General features: G+C 42.9%; 1 protein-coding gene across 15 annotated transcripts in view; it reads left to right on the top strand.

Moving 5' to 3' along the window:
- UBR5 (ubiquitin protein ligase E3 component n-recognin 5) overlaps positions 1-10,158 on the top strand; it is a 135,601-nt gene extending 125,443 nt beyond the window's left edge. For all 15 annotated transcript variants that reach the window (XM_040354801.1, XM_040354811.1, XM_040354810.1 and 12 more), the window contains 5 exons: positions 3,541-3,696; positions 4,058-4,171; positions 6,604-6,748; positions 8,463-8,548; positions 9,215-10,158. In XM_040354801.1, the coding sequence (XP_040210735.1) occupies positions 3,541-3,696; positions 4,058-4,171; positions 6,604-6,748; positions 8,463-8,548; positions 9,215-9,427 (714 nt within the window). In that variant the 3' untranslated portion in view covers positions 9,428-10,158. The remainder of the gene's footprint in view (positions 1-3,540; positions 3,697-4,057; positions 4,172-6,603; positions 6,749-8,462; positions 8,549-9,214) is intronic.
- Positions 10,159-18,883: the final 8,725 nt, after the last annotated feature.

Genomic DNA, 18,883 nt, shown 5'->3' with positions numbered 1-18,883 from the left:
TTAGACTTTAGTAAACTCTTCAGGTTCGATCTGAGATTGGCATGCAAAAAAAACGATAATTCGTCCAATAATCTCAATGTGTGTACCAGGCATTACTTTCGATCTTTTTCTATAATTCCAATCAAGAATCTTCTCTACATAGCTAGCCATCGAAGTGCTACAACTGGACCCTGTAGGACTAAGGCCCCATTCACACCTAGGCGTTTTTACGCCTGAAGCGCACTGCTCACAAACGCCAGAGGGGAGAATTAACATTATTCCCTATGGTGACTGTTCACACCTGAACGCCTGAACGCCCAAACGCCTGTCGCGCGAAGCTCAAACAAGTCCCGGACCTTTTTTTGTCGCGCGAATCGCGCGACAGAGGCGTTTGAGCGTTTTTTTTTCCCCATAGAAAGTAATGGGAAACGCGCGTATTGAGCGTATCGCGCGACAACGGGCGTTTGCTATGGGCGTTTCGTCGCTTTAATCAATAGAACTTGTCGCCCATGCAGAAGATTAAAAAAAATCTACCAACATAGCAACAAGTGATGAAAAGATGATAATTTTTCCTATTGGCTAAAATAAGAAACGCCCGAAGTACAAAAACGTCGCACGACGCTGTATGCAAACGCGCAAATAAGCATGAATACGCGCGAAAAAAAACGCCCGAAAAAACGACCGAACGCCCTACGCTCAGGTGTGAATGCAGCCTTAGTGTTGCAGTGATGGATTAGAAGAGACCTTCAGTCACTGGGTTTAGCTTGGCATAGAGAAGTTGGCTGCAGGGCACATTCCAGATTCAATTCACCCCATACCCTTTGATCCAGTTGCTGTCATTTTGGCTTCCAGAGCTGTGTCCTATCCAGGCCACCATTCTATTCCTCAAAGATTTCCTGCCCTTGGTGTGTCTTGGCTTATCCTGACTCCAGATGGGCCCTCTGGCCTAATGGGTCAGCTGGGACCAGCTTTACTTGTCGGTCATCCTTGTAGGGTTCTGTACTTGTTGTCCTCCATACACAGGTCTACTTCTCAGGCCTGACGCCCCCATTGTGAGATACTGGACAACCACGAGTGAAGCGGGTGGCATTGTGGATTCTAATGGCCAAGATCTCCCTGAAGGGCTTGACACCTTCAAGATTTGGCTAGATCTGACTTGGGGTTTCAGTGTTGGTAATTGGCGGTCAACGGCAGATTCAACCTAGTTCCTCCCTTCATGCCCTGTGTTATTATGAAGGGTGTTGCCCTTTTCCTGCCTACCATGCACCTTTTAATATCCCCTTGGTCTACTTTAGACCCTTGTCTGCTGTTGGACTCCTTGTGGATCTAGACTGTTAACATATCTGCCTCTCTGGACAGGGTAGTCTCTGGTGTGATCACTCGGTTTCCTCATCAGCTGGATGTTAATTATTCTCTGCATATCCAGGTGGTTTCTCTCATTGGAGATTTTTCTTCAGGGATGCTTACTAGACTTTCAAAGCAAAGTGGTTCCTTGGCCCCTTGGATCCTGACTCGTGTAGGTCTCCTACTACTGTCTCTGTTGGTCACCATCTATGTGCTGCTGTGTCTTCAACACTGAGGTTCAGGTTGATCAGCTTCTCACTTGCTCCAGGTTTCATTGTTCCCTTCTGTTTGGAGTCATTCTCTAGTGGTGACCTATTCTATTTGGTCCTGAGCATCAAGCTGACTGTCGTCCTGTTGCTGTTTCCCCTAATTCGTAGGGAGCTTTGCCAAATTTGGTATCACTTTCCAGGGCTGGTCCTTAACCACTTCCTTATCGTAGGACGTCATATGACGTCCTGTACTTCAGTGGGGGAGGGGGATATCCTCCCGCTGCCATCCGGTGCTTCTCCGCGCTCTCCCGTGCCATCGGAGGCCCGGAGAATGAATCGGCCGCCGCTGAATGACGAGCATAGAGATTTCCGGTCATCTCTATGACTGTCGGAGGCTCAGGTGCGACGTTATGACGTCACACCCGGGCACTCGGAAGTAAAAGCCACTAACGCGGCTAAAAGCATGAGATCGGGAAATAAAATTCACTGATCTCCTGCTTTCCAGCCTGGAGGAGAGATGTGGTGTCTTATTGACTCCGCATCTCGATAAAGAGGACCTGTCACACACTATTCTTATTACAAGGGATGCAATATGGAGATTTTTAAGTATCGAAGCTTGGCGCCATTCCATGAGTGTGCGCAATTTTAAAGTGTGCCAAGTTGTGTATCTATTTACTCGGCGTAACATCTTTCACATTATACAAAAAAAAAATGGGCTAACTTTTACTGTTTTGTTTAATTCATGAAACCATTTTTTTTTTTTTCCTCAAAAAAAGGCGTTTGAAAAATTATGACGCAAATACTGTGCGAGATAAAGTTGCAATGACCGCTACTTTATTCCCTAGGGTTTCCCTATTCCCTATTTTTTTAGCAAAACAATTATGATTTGTACATGAAGGGAAGAAGTGCCAGAATAGGCCCGGTATGGAAGTAGTTAAGGCATTTCTTGGGCTATAAACGGTTTTGTTGGGCCTGCTAGTGGCGGTTTCTTTAGAGTTGCTTCCTAGCTGGCCAGACAAATAGTGTCACTCTGTTGCTGCTTTCTTGCTAACAATGGGGAGTTTTTGGGACTTTAGATGAGATGCGTTTTAAAGCAAACAGTAAGTATAAATAAAGTTGTAAACGTTTATAACCAGGCTCACACTTACCACCAAAACAGCAAGCCAAATTCAACTGTCTAACTGTACATTAAAAGAATTAGTTGCACGCATTTGCAAGTACATGATTAAGCTGCAGGCCTGCAGAATGCAGAGAGCCTTGGCCTGCAGCTTAATCATGTACTTGCAAATGCGTGAAACTAATCCTCTGCTTTTAATGTACAGTTGGACAGTTGAATTTGGCTTGCTGTTTGGGTGGGAAGTGTGAGCCTGGTTATAAACGTTTACAACTTTATTTATACTTACTGGTTGCTTTAAAACGTATCATCTAAAGTCCCAAAAACTCCCCTCTTTTTTGTATCCAACAGGGATGGAGGCGTATATTTTTCATATGCCTCATTTAAAGTCCCAATGCTAGTTTTCTTCTTGCTAACAATGAGTTTCTACAGCGTTTCAGCCAGAGAGGGAATGATGGCATAGGAACAGGCGAATGTCCACCACCAACAGGAGCACTAATGTGAAATTGCCCTATATGTGACGAAGCATACATTTATTTGCAGTTTGGTTTGCTAGCTTCCTATATTGGGGAGAAGTGTTATATTGTCAGTCTTCATTCAGTGTCGTACGATAAAGTATGGGCCTCTAATGAATGGGGTCAGTAAGGGGTTATAGGGGTGTAATCATCCATGCAAAATAGCATTTATAAATAACTGGAGACACTCCCCATTGGGTCCCCAGGAACACAAAGAAAATGGTACCCAAACATTTACAATGACATCATAAAAACATGTATTTTTGAAAAAAAAAGTTAAAAGAAACCGAAATCCACATGAATAAAAGCAATAACCATGTTGTATGGTGCCTAAATGTTGATGGAAATTACGAATGTGTTGTCTTTTATCATTGTGTAGGTGAACTGGCATGATTTTGCTTTTTTTGATCACGTGATGTATGAAAGTCTGCGACAGCTCATCCTCGCCTCACAGAGTCCAGATGCAGATGCAGTGTTTGCATCAATGGACTTGGCGTTCGCTATAGACCTGTGCAAGGAGGAGAGTGGAGGACAGGTATGAACAATAGTAATTATGCATGTTGACCATTTAAACTGTATTGTATAATGGCAAATCATTTATTCCCCTGAAACTTTCTGCTTTGCGGAAACGGCCAAGATTTGTCATTTAATGCAAGGTTTACCGTCTTCTTCGTCGGCTTCTCCTCCTCCTTCTCCTCCTTCTCCTCCTCCTTCTCCTTCTTCTCCTTCTTCTCCTTCTCCTTCTTCTCCTTCTTCTTCTCCTTCTTCTCCTTCTCCTTCTTCTCCTTCTTCTTCTCCTTCTCCTCCTCCTCCTCCCAACAGGCGAACTTTAATATGTCTGATTGTGTATGCATATTCAGATTACCTTTGACTAAAGGTAATTGTTTTTTCTTCAGGTGGAGCTCATTCCCAATGGTGTAAATATCCCTGTAACCCCTCAAAATGTATATGAATATGTAAGAAAATATGCTGAACATAGGATGCTGGTAGTAGCAGAACAGCCTCTACATGTAAGTTTACTTTGAGAATGCGTGGAACGTTTCACTCTTATGTTTAATTTTGTTTTACTGTAAAGGGTCTGTTCTTGAATTTGTATGTAGGTTGCAATTGGCATATTGTTTTTTTTTATTTTTTACTTTTTTGGGGGGGATAGCATAGGGAAGAGTTAACATCACTGCAATGTTTTGCTGTCTGTGTCCATGTTCAGAAGATTTCACCTCACTTTCTGTCTGTGACAATTGTATTTTGAAATAAAAATTATTTTGAAAATATTGTTTTGACATAGAGGGTTTGGTGATAAATCTTCAGTGAAAACGCCTTTCCTCATAACACTTATAGGAGTGAATTTTCCTTCCTAGGGATGGATTTCCTCTCACTTCCTGTTGTCTCCCTCTGTAAGATGTATGCAAGTCAGATGTATGTGTAACTAGGGGACTGCCTGTATTGGAAAGTGAAATCTCGGGCACACTATAAAAATGAGCTATATATACTGGTAAAAATCAAAATATTACTGTTAATATTACGCACAAATGCAGAATGTGTAAATAATAAATGACATAAACGTGTCCAAGTAAAAAAAGATGCTGCTAACGCAATCTGCAATATAAAGTGTTCAAAGTCAACAGTCTTGTATTCATAACGTCACACAAGTGTTCATATATAAACCATAAAAACAAATACTGCAATATCCAAATTTCTTAATTCTTTGATGGAAACCACCACCTCCCCTATGGGTACTCGCTTACATATGCCTTTTAGAGGCAGAATGGGTCTGTCACTCAAACTGAGGTTGTGAACATAATCGGACATTAACCTAAACACCGACACCTCCTGGCCCTTTGAGGTTTAACGCGGGGGGTAGGGCTTAAGAGCATGTGACCGCTGTTGCATAATCCGAAAACTCCCAATCGCAAGCAGTGATCAGGAGCTTTTGGTTAGGTGCCGGTAACTGTCGGGAGCGCGCTCTATCAGCACAACTGTATGGATAGCAATTCGTGCAAATATGCGAACCCTCTGCGCCAAGGACCAGGTGCCGAGAGGCCACATATTTGTGCGTGTGCGGCACCATGGTGTTAAGGCTCAATCCATATACAAGGCCCAGAAAGAAAAAAAAATTAAGGGAACTTGGTGCTTTCCATAATATAAACATGTTGACAAAATTGCATTTACATAAAAATCACTCTCACCTTAAGCTGCAGGGCTGTGAGCCTGTCACCACTACACAGACATCTAACCTGCTGGTCTCTCCTCCGGCTCAGGGCAGTCAATCCTTTCTACAGTGTCCTGCCATACGTGTTTCTTCATTGGAGGCATCGTGTAGGGCAGAGCAAAAGGAGGACGCTGGAGAGAGGACTGACTGCAAAGACTAACATGGTCGGATGTCTGTGTGTATCAGTGACAGGTGGACAACCTCCCAAGTACTGTAGCTTAAAGTGATGCTAAAGTCTGTTATTAAAAGAGAAAAAAATACTTGTTATACTTTCCTGCTCTGTGCAGTAGTTTTGCACAGAGCACCCTAGATCCTCCTCTTCCGGGACCCTCCCTGGCATTGCTGGCCCCCTCCCTCCTGCTTGGTGCCCCCACAGAGTGGCTTTCTCTGGAGGCAGCTGAGCCGCTGCTCTGTGTCCCCTTTCAGACACAGAGCTGTGGTTTGGCCCTGCCCCTTCTCCCTTTTCATTGGCTCACTGACTTTGACAGCAGCAGGAGTCGGTGGCACCACACTGTCGTCTTAGCCAATGAAGGAAAGTCCCGGGCACGAGACTGTCTTGCAACATTGCTGGATCGAATTGGACTCAAGTATTAGGGGGGCTGCTGCACACAGATTTTTTTTATCTTGATGCATAGCTTGCATTCAGGCCCCTTTCACATTTGTGCGACTTGTCCTGTTACTTGGGACTTCAAAGTCTCATGACAAGTCATACCCCATGATTTACAATGAGTACCGCTCATATCAGTGCGACATTAAAGTAGTCCCTGCACTACTTTGGCCCAATTTTTATGCAACTTCAGGGTCATAGCCCTCAGGATTACACAGCCATTGCTTCAAGTCGTGGCAAAATCGTGCAACTTTCAGGTTACACAAGTGTAAAATGGGCCCAAGATAAAACCAGTTTATATGAGAGTTGCTTCCTTTTGGGTCTTTAATATATGGATTGATCCTTAATATCTAATTACGCTCACAACCACAAGTGCTGTAAACTACATTGCCTTTAAGGAAGACTTAACCCAAGAACAAAAGCTTAAAGCGGAACTTCACCCAAAAGGAAAAGTTCTGCTTGTTTGGCGTCGGTGGGAGGACTAGTGTTTTGTAGCCGTGGGAGGAAAAATGCCCCCGGGGCAAGAAAAAGCATATCATACTTTTTTTGTTTATTTTTTATGATGCAATCTATGGCCAGCATTTATTGTGCTTTCTGTTACGTTATTGCTATTGTGTATGTTTTAGGCAATGAGGAAAGGACTGCTAGATGTAATTCCAAAGAGTGCACTAGAAGATTTAACGGCAGAAGATTTCAGACTTCTGGTGAATGGCTGCGGTGAAGTTAATGTTCAGATGTTGATTAGTTTTACATCTTTCAACGATGAGTCAGGTAAGAAATTGCATACATTGCTGTTCAAGGAAAAACCTTTAGGCGCACAGTACAGTTGTTGAATAAAGTGAACACAGAATAATACAACTATAATTTGATCCACTATGATAAAACCCACTAAAAGCAGCAAAATTGGTGCCCCAGTAATACTTTATAGTTTTTAGGAAGAACATTTCTGTGATATTCCCTACAACCAAAGGAAGTACACTATACACAACCATTGCCCTAAGCTTTGGCACTCCCCCACCCCCTGACTTCTCACGGTGCAAAGGGGCCATTCTAAAATATTTGATCAAATCGACTGCATTTTTTTTTTTTTGCCAGATTCCTTTTAAACGGCACCTGTTCACAGTGGTGCTCTGTCACCAGAACATGAGGCGAGGAGAAATCTCCCAGTGTTTTGGTGACAATTGAGTAAAATTCTCGCATCTGCAGTGGGGGGGACACACTGCTAATAATCTGACATTTACCACTCTATCCACTATTTGAATAAGTTTGGACTTCGCATCCCCTTTAGGCCCCGTTCACACCTGAGCGATTTTCTGCTTGAAGTTTGTAGCTCCTAAAATGCTTAACAGTCCAAATAGCATTAATTTCAATGGCCCCTGTTCACATCTGAGCGTTCTGTCACCTGAAGCAAAACTCCTGTCGCTCAAAGTACATGAGCTTCTTTTTGGCAGATTACAAGTGTTTTTGACCCCATAGACTTCAACAGAAATGCCTGATTTGAGCTTTATCGTGTTTTCTCCCTAAACAGCAGCTCTCCACACCTAATTTTCTCTCCCTCTCCTTCCTTTAGTGCTTTCTATTGGCTAAATAAAAACACTTGAAGCTGTAAAACGCTTGTAATACTCTTCTAAATGCGCTCAAGTGTGAATGCAGTTTTAGTTTGTTTCCTGGGTTCTTAATGAAGTATGGGTTTACTTTTTTGGCTTCATCCTATTCCTTGTGGAGCTGACTGTTACTTGGTCCTTACGGACATGAAGTGCCCCCTCCTGTAGCAACAAAAGGAGGAAAATTACAAAAGCTGGCTGTTCTAAAGGCTCAAGGTGTAGTCCCAAGCGCCCCCCCACACTCCAAGCTCCACCTTATACTTGAGCCCCATCTCTATCCAGCAATGTGCATGAGCGCAGCAGCTCTCCTAGGTATTCCTCTCCTTATTGGCTCACACTGTAGTGGGAGCCATTTGTTCCAGCTGCTATCCATCACAGCTAGTGAGCCAATGATGGAGCAGGGTCGAGACACACACTGTAAGAGAATGGACACACACACACAGCGTGTGGCTTGGGGGCACTTGAAAGCTGGAGGAGCCTGGGTGGCAGTGGGGGGGGGGGGGTCCAAAAAGAGGAGGATCAAGGCTGCTCTGTGTAAAATCATTGTACAGAGCAGGTAAGTATTTATATTTTTTTCTGTCAATTTTTTATTATTTTCCTTAGACCTACTTTAAGGATTCTGGTAATGTGTTATTTATTTGGTCTATCTTTTTAAAGCCGTCAATTTTTAAGACATATTTTAAGGTGGAGTTGATGACCTTTTTATAGTCTTCATACTAATTGAGTAAATTGGTACATTTCCACTAGTTTTACGTGCAAGTTCCCTTATCCTGTAAATAATGGGCCTTTATCATTAGATTTGCATGAAGTAAAAAAAATAATATAATTTTTTGAAGATGCTTACTACAGAATATTTTATATTTATGAATGTATGTTTTCAGGAGAAAATGCAGAAAAGCTTTTGCAATTCAAGCGTTGGTTCTGGTCAATTGTTGAAAAGATGAGCATGACTGAGCGGCAAGATTTAGTAAGTTCTTGTCACGTTGCACTATTTTGTGTTGCTAATGGATATTGTAACTTTGCATCCTAATCATAGAGTACAGAACACGGGCTGAGTATTCGCAGACCCTGGTTTATAGGCTGGTACCTTGAGTGATTGGACACCTCCTTTTATATCCCAACCCCACTCTTGTTTTTTGTGCTCAAAGGTGATGGACTTCTTCCTTAGTTGAGGATTCACACACCCACAGTGTGGGAAACAATGCAATCCCTGCACGTATCCCACACCATATTGCAATCACCATGTTTGTGATGATAATAAAAGTGCCAATGCAAACAGGTCAACGGTGTTCACACCACATGTGCGGTATCGCCGTGAATGTTGTAGTGAGGTCCAGCACCTCTTGTGCAGGGAAAGAAAATCCATCACATCCTCCCTGACAGAACAGAGATCTGCCTTGTTTAATTAGGCAGGGCTCTGTTCTGTGTGTCTTCTCTCCGATCAGCGGGTGCTGGCGGACATCCAGTGGCCGACACCTGCTGATCAGCTTGTGTTGTGTCCAATCACAGCACTAGGTACGGGATCTGGAACAGGAGAGCCGTTGTGCTGCCGGCAAGTGTTTATATGAAATCTATAATGTGAACAAAATTCACACTTGCACAAATAATACTTTGTCTGTTTTTATATTTGTAGGTTTATTTCTGGACATCAAGCCCATCTTTGCCCGCAAGTGAAGAAGGTTTTCAGCCCATGCCTTCCATTACCATACGACCGCCAGATGACCAACATCTCCCTACTGCCAACACCTGTATCTCTCGCCTGTATGTCCCCCTCTACTCTTCCAAACAGATTCTCAAACAGAAGTTATTACTGGCTATTAAAACCAAGAACTTTGGGTTTGTGTAGATTAAATAAAGCGTTTTCCCCATGTAATATATCTAGCAAACATGTTTTTCTTAGATCTTTTTCCATTTGTCGAAAAGGTTTATGAATTTTAACAGTTTTGCCCAACCATGATGTCGCGTTGAGGACTTTCTGGCGCTTTGATTGCAGTGGCGTCTAACGCCAATTGGTCACGCAAAACCCAACTGAGTACAATTATTGGGGGGCCAGTCTATCGGGTCTTCTGACAAACGGTTTGGCTTGTTACCGTTCCTTTTAAATCGAAAGAAAAGGAGGAAGATGAAGCAACACTGTGATAGTCTCTTCCCAGACAGGAAAAGGTTCTAAACATGTCTGACTTTTCACTGCTGCCTTTGTGAAAATTGCTTTATCATTGACTCTTGGAAGGAGGGAATAATATCAAAATCAAAAATGTATTCTGCCACACCCTTTTATTTCCTTTTTATTTTTTGTGGGATTTTTGGGGGTACTTTTTTCCTCCTCCCATGCTATTTAATTTGTAGTTTGGCTACTGTGTTGTACATGATGTATATTAAACTTGTAAAAGTGATATCCTGAAAAAAAAAATAATGAGCTTATGTTGCACTATTTTTATTTTTCACGTGTCATGTCAATCTCTAATCACAATCTTTTCCATAGACTGGAGCGTTTGAGAATAGGTCATGACAAAATTGCATGTACAAATACATGTATGTAATTTTATGTTAAATGCATAAAAATTCAGTTGGATATTTTTTTTCTTCCAAACCATTTCTTCACTTTAATATGATTTGTCAATTAAGCCATTGGGAAAATAACTCAAGCAGATCTGTTTTTTATTTTTATTTTAAATGGACGCTTTTAGGTAAAAAAACAAATTGTGTGGAGTTTTTTTCTGACATTTATTGATATATTGCAATGTGCTTAATTTTTAAACATTCCAATTAAAGGAGTTGTAAGGCAGAAGGTTTTTTATTTTAATGCATTATATGCATTAAGATAAAAAAAAACTTGTGTAGCACCCCCAAATTATCTACCTGAGCTCCTTCTTTCTCCAGCGATGTCCACGATCCCCTCAGCCATCCAGTACACTCCTCCTCCTGATTGGCTGAGACAGAGCAGCGGTGCTATTGGCTCCCGCAGCTGTCAATCAGGAGAGGGGTCGGGGCTCCGTCTGAATGGATACACGGAGCTCTGACTCAGCTTGGCTGACCCCTGTAGCAAGCTGCTGACTGAGGGGCACTCGAGGGAGGGACCCGAGAAGAGGAGGATCAGGGCAGCTCTGTGCAAAACCAACAAGTGACCCCACAGGGAAGTTGCTTACCCTGGGGGCACTTGTGCAGGCATGCTCCCGTGTCCTGCTGCTGTGTCATTGACACAGACAGCAGGACTCGGCCCTGTCTTCCACATCATTGGATTTGATTGACAACAGCAGGAGCCAAGGGCTCCAGTGCTATCAATCTATCCAATCAGGACCCGAGACACAGGCTGGAGCTGGTGTGCTTGTCCCTGTTGCTGAAAAGACTGGGTTCAGGTAAGTAAAAGGGAGGTCTCTGGGGGGGGACTGCTGCATCACAGGAGGTTTTTCACCTTAATGCATAGAATGCAAGTGTAACATATTTAAAAAAATAAATAAAAAAAACCCTTTAAGATAAAAAGCCTCAGTGTGCATCAGCCCCCCCCCTAATACTTGAGCGCCATCTAGATGCAGCGATGTTGCAGGCGTGTCTCAGCTGCCTGGAACTCCCCTCATTGGCTGAGACAGAAGTGCAGCACCATTGACTGACAGCAGTGGGAGCCAATGAGGAGAGAAAGGGGGTGGAGCTGTGGCTCAGTGTCTGAGGCACACAGGGAACTTTGACTCGGGTGCCTCTGTTGCAAGCTGCTTGCTATGGGTGGCACTCAACTGAGGCCTGAGAATAGGATCTCGGCTGCACTGTAACATGTTTTACTTACCCACTATGTGCAGTGGTTTTAAAGTCTGTTATTTGTTGCAAAAAATATCACTTTAAATGTCATTACACACGAAATAAACAGGAATTGGGCACAGGAAGTGCACTGATGTAGCCTAATCATACAGTAGAGGACACAGGTGCAATCATTTCGTAGACCATGGGTTATAGGCTGGTACCTTCAGGGGATTGGATACTGGCAGGCTTTTGAGTTCAAGTCCCCTGAGCATCCTCCTAATAATGTCCCAAAGGACCTCCTTTTTAAAATCACTCTTGGCTTACTACATAAGTTTCTCTTCTAATTCTTCAATCATCTTAAAGGGGTTGTAAAGGTTCATCTTTTATTTTTCTAAATAGGTTCCTTTAAGCTTGTGCATTGTTGGTTCACTTACCTTTTCTTTCCATTTCCCTTCTAAATGTTTTTTTCTTTGTTTGAATTTCTCACTTCCTGTTTGTCCTCAGTAAGCTTTCCACCATCACCTGAGTGGTGGAAAGTCATTTAGAACAGCTTACTGAACGCCTTACTGAGGACAAACAGGAAGTGAGAAATTCAGACAAAGAAAAAAAAACATTTAGAAGGGAAATTGAAGGAAAAGGTAAGTGAACCAACAATGCACTAGCTCAAAGGAACCTATTTAGAAAATAAATACAAACCTTTACAACCCCTTTAATGGCTTTAATACAGCCATCACTTGCCAGGCCTCTCTGCCTCCTGACTGGCTGTGATTGACAGCATTAGTATCTTATGGAAACACAGAGCGGGGCTTCAGTTATAAGCAATCAGTGTCCCTGATCACTGCCACACAAGTTATATAATGACGCTAAAAAAGGTAGTGGCTTTTGTTTGTTTTTTGATTTTTTTCACAATTTTGACATGCCTCCTATTTAAATACTATGGACTGTATTCTTTCCAAAAAGGGGTAATTTGGGGTTGTTTACTGTCTTGGCATTTTCAGGCCTTAAGAAATGAGAGGTTGTCAAAACATCACAATTTATCTATTTTCAGAGACGAAAGATAAATGGTTTCTCCCACCACCCCAATCTCAATCCGAGGGCAGAGGGTTTCTCTACCCCTCTTCACAGGGCAGATTAATAGCAACAGGAACCAATAGTTACTCTGCTGTCAGTCAAATTCTGTGATTGGATGGTGGGAGAAAGTTTACCATTATAAGCTTTTATTTATAAAAAAACTTTTATTAAGGCCATTGTTTAATATTTAGGGACTTGTTAATGACTGAAATGGTACCACTGGATTGGCCCAGGCCAATGTGGTGCCTATATTTAAAAAGAGTTGTTAGTTTAACTTCTGTAGTCGGAAAGATACTGGAGAGTTTAAGAAACAAAAAAACATATAGATGAGTTCTTGCTGGGGGAAAAAAAATATAATTTAAGCAACAGACATTGCATGGATTCATCAAAGACAGAAGTCAATTAAACCTGATTTTCGTTTTATGAGGAGGTAAGTAAAACCTTGGACAGAGGGGTGGCTGTGGACGTGGTGTAGCTGGGTTTTGCAAAAGCGTTTGACACAGTTCCACACACAGGGCTCATGTGTAAGGAAAAGTCTACAGGCTTGGAAAGATCAGTTTGTAAATGGATAGAAAACTGGCTAAAAAACAGAACTCGGACAGTAGTGGTTAATGACTTTTAAGCCTTGTACACACGATCGGATTTCTATCGGACAAATCCATGGAATTTTGTGTGAAGGGCGTTGCCCATGAAGTTGAAGCAGAACTTTTTCAGCCAACATACGCAAAACTACATGGTTTTTCAGCTCTTTAGCGCCACCCTTTGGGCAACTTCTGCTAATGTTGTCTGATGGTTAGCATTGGTTCGGAGCATACATGTTTTGTACTTTGGATTTTATTCCGACGGACTTGTGTACAGAAGATTGGATAATCCGACGGCACACATTTGTTGTTGAAAAATTTGAGAGCATACTATCCCACATTTGTTGTCGGAACAATTGTCCCATGGAGTGTACAAACGGTCGAGTTATCCGACAACAACCTTGCCATCACACAGTTGTTGACGAAAAATCCGATCGTGTGTACAGGCCTTAACTCTGAATGGTCTAAGGTTCAGTGAAGGGACCCTTACTTTTTAATATATTTATAAATGATATAGGGTCTGGGATTAAAAGTACCATGTCAGTCTTTGTAGATGACACCAAGCTATGCAGTGGAATGATGGCCTTACAGGATGTCGCCAACTTGCAAGCCGACATCCCTGCACTGTCTAATTGTGCAACTAAGTGGCAAATTGGGTTTAATGTTGATAAATGTAAAGTTTTGCACTAGAGGGCTAAGAATATGCATGCATCATACATACTTGGAGCAATCAATAGTGGAGAAGCATCTGGAGCTTTTGGTAGATCATAAGCTTAATAGCATGCAGTGCTCAGCTGTGGTCTCCAAAGTGAGCAAAGTCCTTTCTTTGGACTTTGGTATGGACTCCAGAGACAGAGATATAATTTTGTCCCCCTGTACAAATCATTAGCAAGACCTCCTCTAGAATATGCAGTTCAGTTTTGGGCACTAGTTATCAAAAAAGGATATTGGGGAACTGGAGAAAGTGCAGAGAAGGGCAACCAAACTGATAAGAGGCATGGAGGAGCTCAGCTATGAGGAAAGATTAGAGCAGCTGAATCAAACCAAATCATGCAGAGCTCATTTCTAATGTTCAGATAAAGCATGGATATGCAATTAGCGGACCTCCAGCTGTTTCAGAACTACAAGTCCCATGAGGCACAGCAAGATTCTGACAGCCACAAGCATGACTACCAAAGGCAGAAGCATGATGGGACTTGTAGTTTTGCAACAGCTGGAGGTCCGCTCATTGCATATCCCTGCGATAAAGGAACACCAGGGTAGCAGTGACCATAACATGATTTCATTTGATGTTGGCTATAAGCAAAAATCACATACGGGAAAGATAAAAACACTTAAAACAGAGGTTTACCTAAAAAAAAAAAATTAAAAGCCACAGCTACAAATACTGCAGCTGCTGACTTATGATACATGGACGCTTATCTGTCCAGGGCACCTGTGATGTCTACAGCCGAAGCCGAGCTTTTGCTTTGCTCTCAGCTGCCGCTACCATCCTCAGTAAGGGAATCGGGAAGTGAAGCCTTGTGTCTTCACTACCTGGTTCCCTACTGCGCAGGGGAGGACAGAGTAGGTGCTGGAAGTGGCGTAGGTCACCTCGATCAAGAAGGTGATCTATGCCCAGAAGTGGGAGCAAATACCTGTATTACACTGGTGTCTGCTCCGCCCTGAAAGGTGGCAAATGCGACACCGGAGTGGGGGGGGGGGGGGGGGGGGGAGAGAGGAGGTTGTGTGGTTGGAGAGTTTTCCAAAAAAGTGGATGTTCTATTTTTGGGTGGAACTCCACTTTAACTTCAAGAGAGCAAATTTTCCTAGGATGAGGGCTGCTCTCCAGGATTTAGACAGAGAGAGTATTGGCATCGATAAACACAGAACCGAAATGGCAATTCTTCAAAAAGACTGTTTGTGAACTCACTGCAAAGTACATGCCCATGGGCAATACGTTTAAAAGGCTAAAAATAAAACCAATGTGGCTCACGGCCAAAGTAAAAAAGCTATAAACAAGAAAAGAGCTTTTTAAAAAAAATGAAAATGAAGGAACAATAGTGTAATTTTAAATGTTCCAAAGAATATGTAAAAATCAAGGATGCAAAAAACAAATGTCAGATTGCAAAAGAGAGTAGGACAAACACCCAAAACTTTAGTGCTTATTCATAGCTATGAATAAGCACTAAAGTTTGGTGTGAAACGAGTCGGCTTTTTACCCCGTATGCTGTGGCATACTTTTTGTATGTGTATTATTTTTTTTACGATAAAAGCAATTTCTGAGTGCGGTTGTCCAGAAAGTTTTTCCTTCATTATGCACCTTTTTGTGCCTGATCTCCTGAAATTTTGGGGACCTGGTGCCGGCTGTAGGTCTCCTGAACCCCCATGTAGCCCCACTGTTCCTCTACAAGTGTGCAAAGTTTGTTGTCTGAAGGATCTACGGCCGGGAGGCACTGATTTTTTGTCAAAGCCGGGCACCCCTTCCATAGACTGCCATGTTAAATGGTAATTCCTCCTGTGATTTTGGGGACCCTGTATCGGCTGGTAGTAGGTCCCCTAGACCTGGAACTTGGCACATATGTAGCCCCACTCTTCCTCTACAAGTGTGCAAAGTTTGTTGTCCAGGGGACTGCAGATTTTTCAAAGCCGGCTACCTCTTCCATAGACTCCCATGTTAAACAGTCATTTCCCCGGTGAAGTTGGGGACCCAGTACCGGCTGATAGTAGGTCCCCTAAACCTGGAGCTTGGCACACATGTAGCTCAATTTCTCTTCTACAGTTGTGCAGTTTGTTGTCTGGGAGACCTACGGCTAGGGAGTACCGATTTTTTTTTTTTTTTAAAAACCCGGCACCCCTTCCATAGACGCCTGTGTTAAATGTCAGTCTAGTCATGGACACAGTGAGGCATGCAGATGCATACCCTAGGCTTATACTTGAGTGAATACGATTTCCCCTCTTTTTTTTGTGGTAAAAGTAGGTGCCTTGGCTTATACTCGAGTATATACGGCAGGAATCCTAAAACTATGGCCCTCCAGCTGTTGTAAAACTACACATCCCATGAGACATTGTAACACACGGACATTCACAGACATGACTAGGCATGATGGGAATTGTAGTTCCTGAACTGGAGGGCCGTAGTTTGAAGACCCATGATATACGGTAATAGTAAAAAGGTCAGGTCTGAGCATGTAGGCACTTTACAAAATAATCTTGAGTGGGTGACTGGGGACAAAGAGAAGGCTTATTTATTAAATACTGTCTTCAGCTCTGTGTATACAAAGGAGCATGGGGGAGCGCATGTCCATAATGAGGGTGGTAGTGACACATCCCCAAATGATCCGCAATGGCTCAAAAGTGATATGGTCCAGAAATATTTGGACAGAATAAAGGTGGATAAAGCACCAGGACCAGATGGCATCCACCCATGGATCCTAAAAGAATTGAGCTCTCTAATTTCAAAGCCATTGTATCTAATTTTTAGGGACTCATTTATGACAGGAATTAGTACCACTGGATTGGTGCAGGGCCAATGTGGTGCCTATATTTAAAAGGGAAAAAGAGGTTTGATCACCATGTCACTGAACCCGGTGTAATGGCCACATCCCTATGATATAGAACAAACCGTTGTTCCCCTTGGGGTGTGACTTTAGAAGTCACTGAGATATATCTATCTATTAATTATACACCATGTTTATTTAAATACAAAAGTTTAAAAACATGAACCGAGATGAACATTGTTCATGTGTGTGTAACAATACAGGCATCAACGAACCATATAAAAAATAAAATGACACAAACTCTCCTATGATTCATGATCCCTGGTACCTGATGCGTTTCCAGTATACAACCTTCATCAGGGGTAACAAGCAGGGATGAGTGCGGTCAAAATAATTTTTTACGCAATACAAGTGGCACCAAGAGGAGGGGAAATGCCAACTACACAGACTTATTGTGGTACAGGGACATATAGGGGCCGTTACAGCGGTATACAGGAACTACCTTGGAGCCATACACTGATTTGGGGTTTGCCTTATTGAAGGTCCTGACTGCTGAGCTCATTTTACCCCATATTGGAATTTGGACACCGTTGCATATGGGTTATTCTTAGGACCTGAATCTACCAGTTTCAAATTCATGTTGGGGGATTGGATTGATGCCTTTTTGTATCCCCACAATTTGTTTCTATTTTTTTTTTTTCGTATGGAACCACTTGTATTGATTAAAAAATAATTTTGACTGCACTCACCCCTGCTAGTTACCCCCTAGTGAAGGTTGTATACCGGAAACACGTTGGCTACAAGGGATCATCACTCATAGGAGAGTTTCAGTGTAATTCTTTTGTTGTATGTTTTGGTGATGCCTGTATTGTTACACACATGAACAATATTCATCTCAGTTCATGTTTTTAAACTTTTATACGTATGTCTGTCGACATTTTCTATTTAAATAAACATTGTTTATATATATATATATATATATATATAATCACAGTGTCTGGCTTCTAAAGTCCCACCCCAGGGGTGGGTGTTCTATATTTTTTTTTCTCAAAAAGAATGTTTATTGACACATATGGTAACAATCACAGGTACAGGTAAATATACAAAACTGGATCAGCCATTCCATAAAATATTAGTACCGTACATAATAAACCATGAAGTCTCTCCCGCATTCAATACAGTTGGCATCATTAAACACATTTCCCACCAGGTCTTAGCTGAGCTCCATCCACCACACCAGTACAGCCCTTCCGCTGCACACGCCTGTGTCTAAACTAGTAGTCTTTCCAAAACCAGTTCAAGAGGGGCCAACCCAGGGGTATCCAACCATGGAGCCCACAGGAGATCAAACTTCCCCCGCCGGCCCCTGTGCTGGTAAATGTATTTCTCCATGTGCAGCGTATCTCCCATCTGCGTTATCCATTCGCTGATCTTGGGAGGCTCAGTCGCCTTCCAATGATGGAGAATGAGTTTACGGGCCTGAAAGAGGGCCCTACCAATGGCCTGTTTAGGATTGTCCTCAAGCGGTATATCGTCCAGGACACAGACCTTTGGGTCCTGGGGGATCGTGCCCGAAAACACCGTGGTCAGAGTGTTAAGAACCCCACTCCAGTAGAGGTGTAACTTGGGGCACCTCCACATCAAATGAATGAGGTCCCCACGGTCTCGTGCACACCTGGGGCAAATATCATCCTCCCCTAGGCCCATCCTAAACAATCTTGCAGGCGTGTAATGTACCCTCATTAGAATAAACAATTGTGACAGACGTTGTGCAGTGTTAAGTGAATACCCCTGTACTGCCTGTAAAGCTCCCTCCCACTGATCCTCCTCAAAGGTCCCCACGTCCCTCTCCCAGGAAGACAGTACTTTTGCAGGAAACCCCGGTAGGAATGAGGAGAGCAACATGGAGTACGAACTTGAAATAAAGCCCTTAAAACAGGTCACTTCCGTCATGTATTGGAAAATCGGGGCAGAGGAGAGAGTCCACGGGTTATCTCCCGCTTGGGCCCTGACAGCATGACTCAGCTGTAAATAATAAAAGTACATGGACTGAGGCAGTCCAAACCTCTCTTGTAGTTCTGTGAAGGGGAGCAGCCTGCCGCCCGAAAAAATGTGAACCAAATGCGTCACCCCAAACCTTCTCCATCTCTCCTCACACGTCAACTGAGCCAATTCCCCATAATACTGTTTTTTTCCATATTGGGCTGTGTCTTGTGAAACCCTCAACATCCTGGAGCTGACGCGCCTTGTTCCAAATTTTTTGAATCAAAGCATAGGTGGGAAAGCGCTTGTTGGATTTGGCAAATTGTAACGCCTCGAGGCCCATAACTACTGTGTCTGCGCCTGAGGTGTATCTTAACAAAGCATTCATAGGATCCCCTCTAAGTCCTCCTGACACCCACCGGGCAATATGTTGTAGTTGAGCGGCTAGATAGTAAA

Source organism: Rana temporaria, chromosome 5, assembly GCF_905171775.1.
Source record: "Rana temporaria chromosome 5, aRanTem1.1, whole genome shotgun sequence".
NCBI lineage: Eukaryota > Metazoa > Chordata > Amphibia > Anura > Ranidae > Rana > Rana temporaria.
This window is presented reverse-complemented; position numbering and strand designations above follow the sequence as displayed.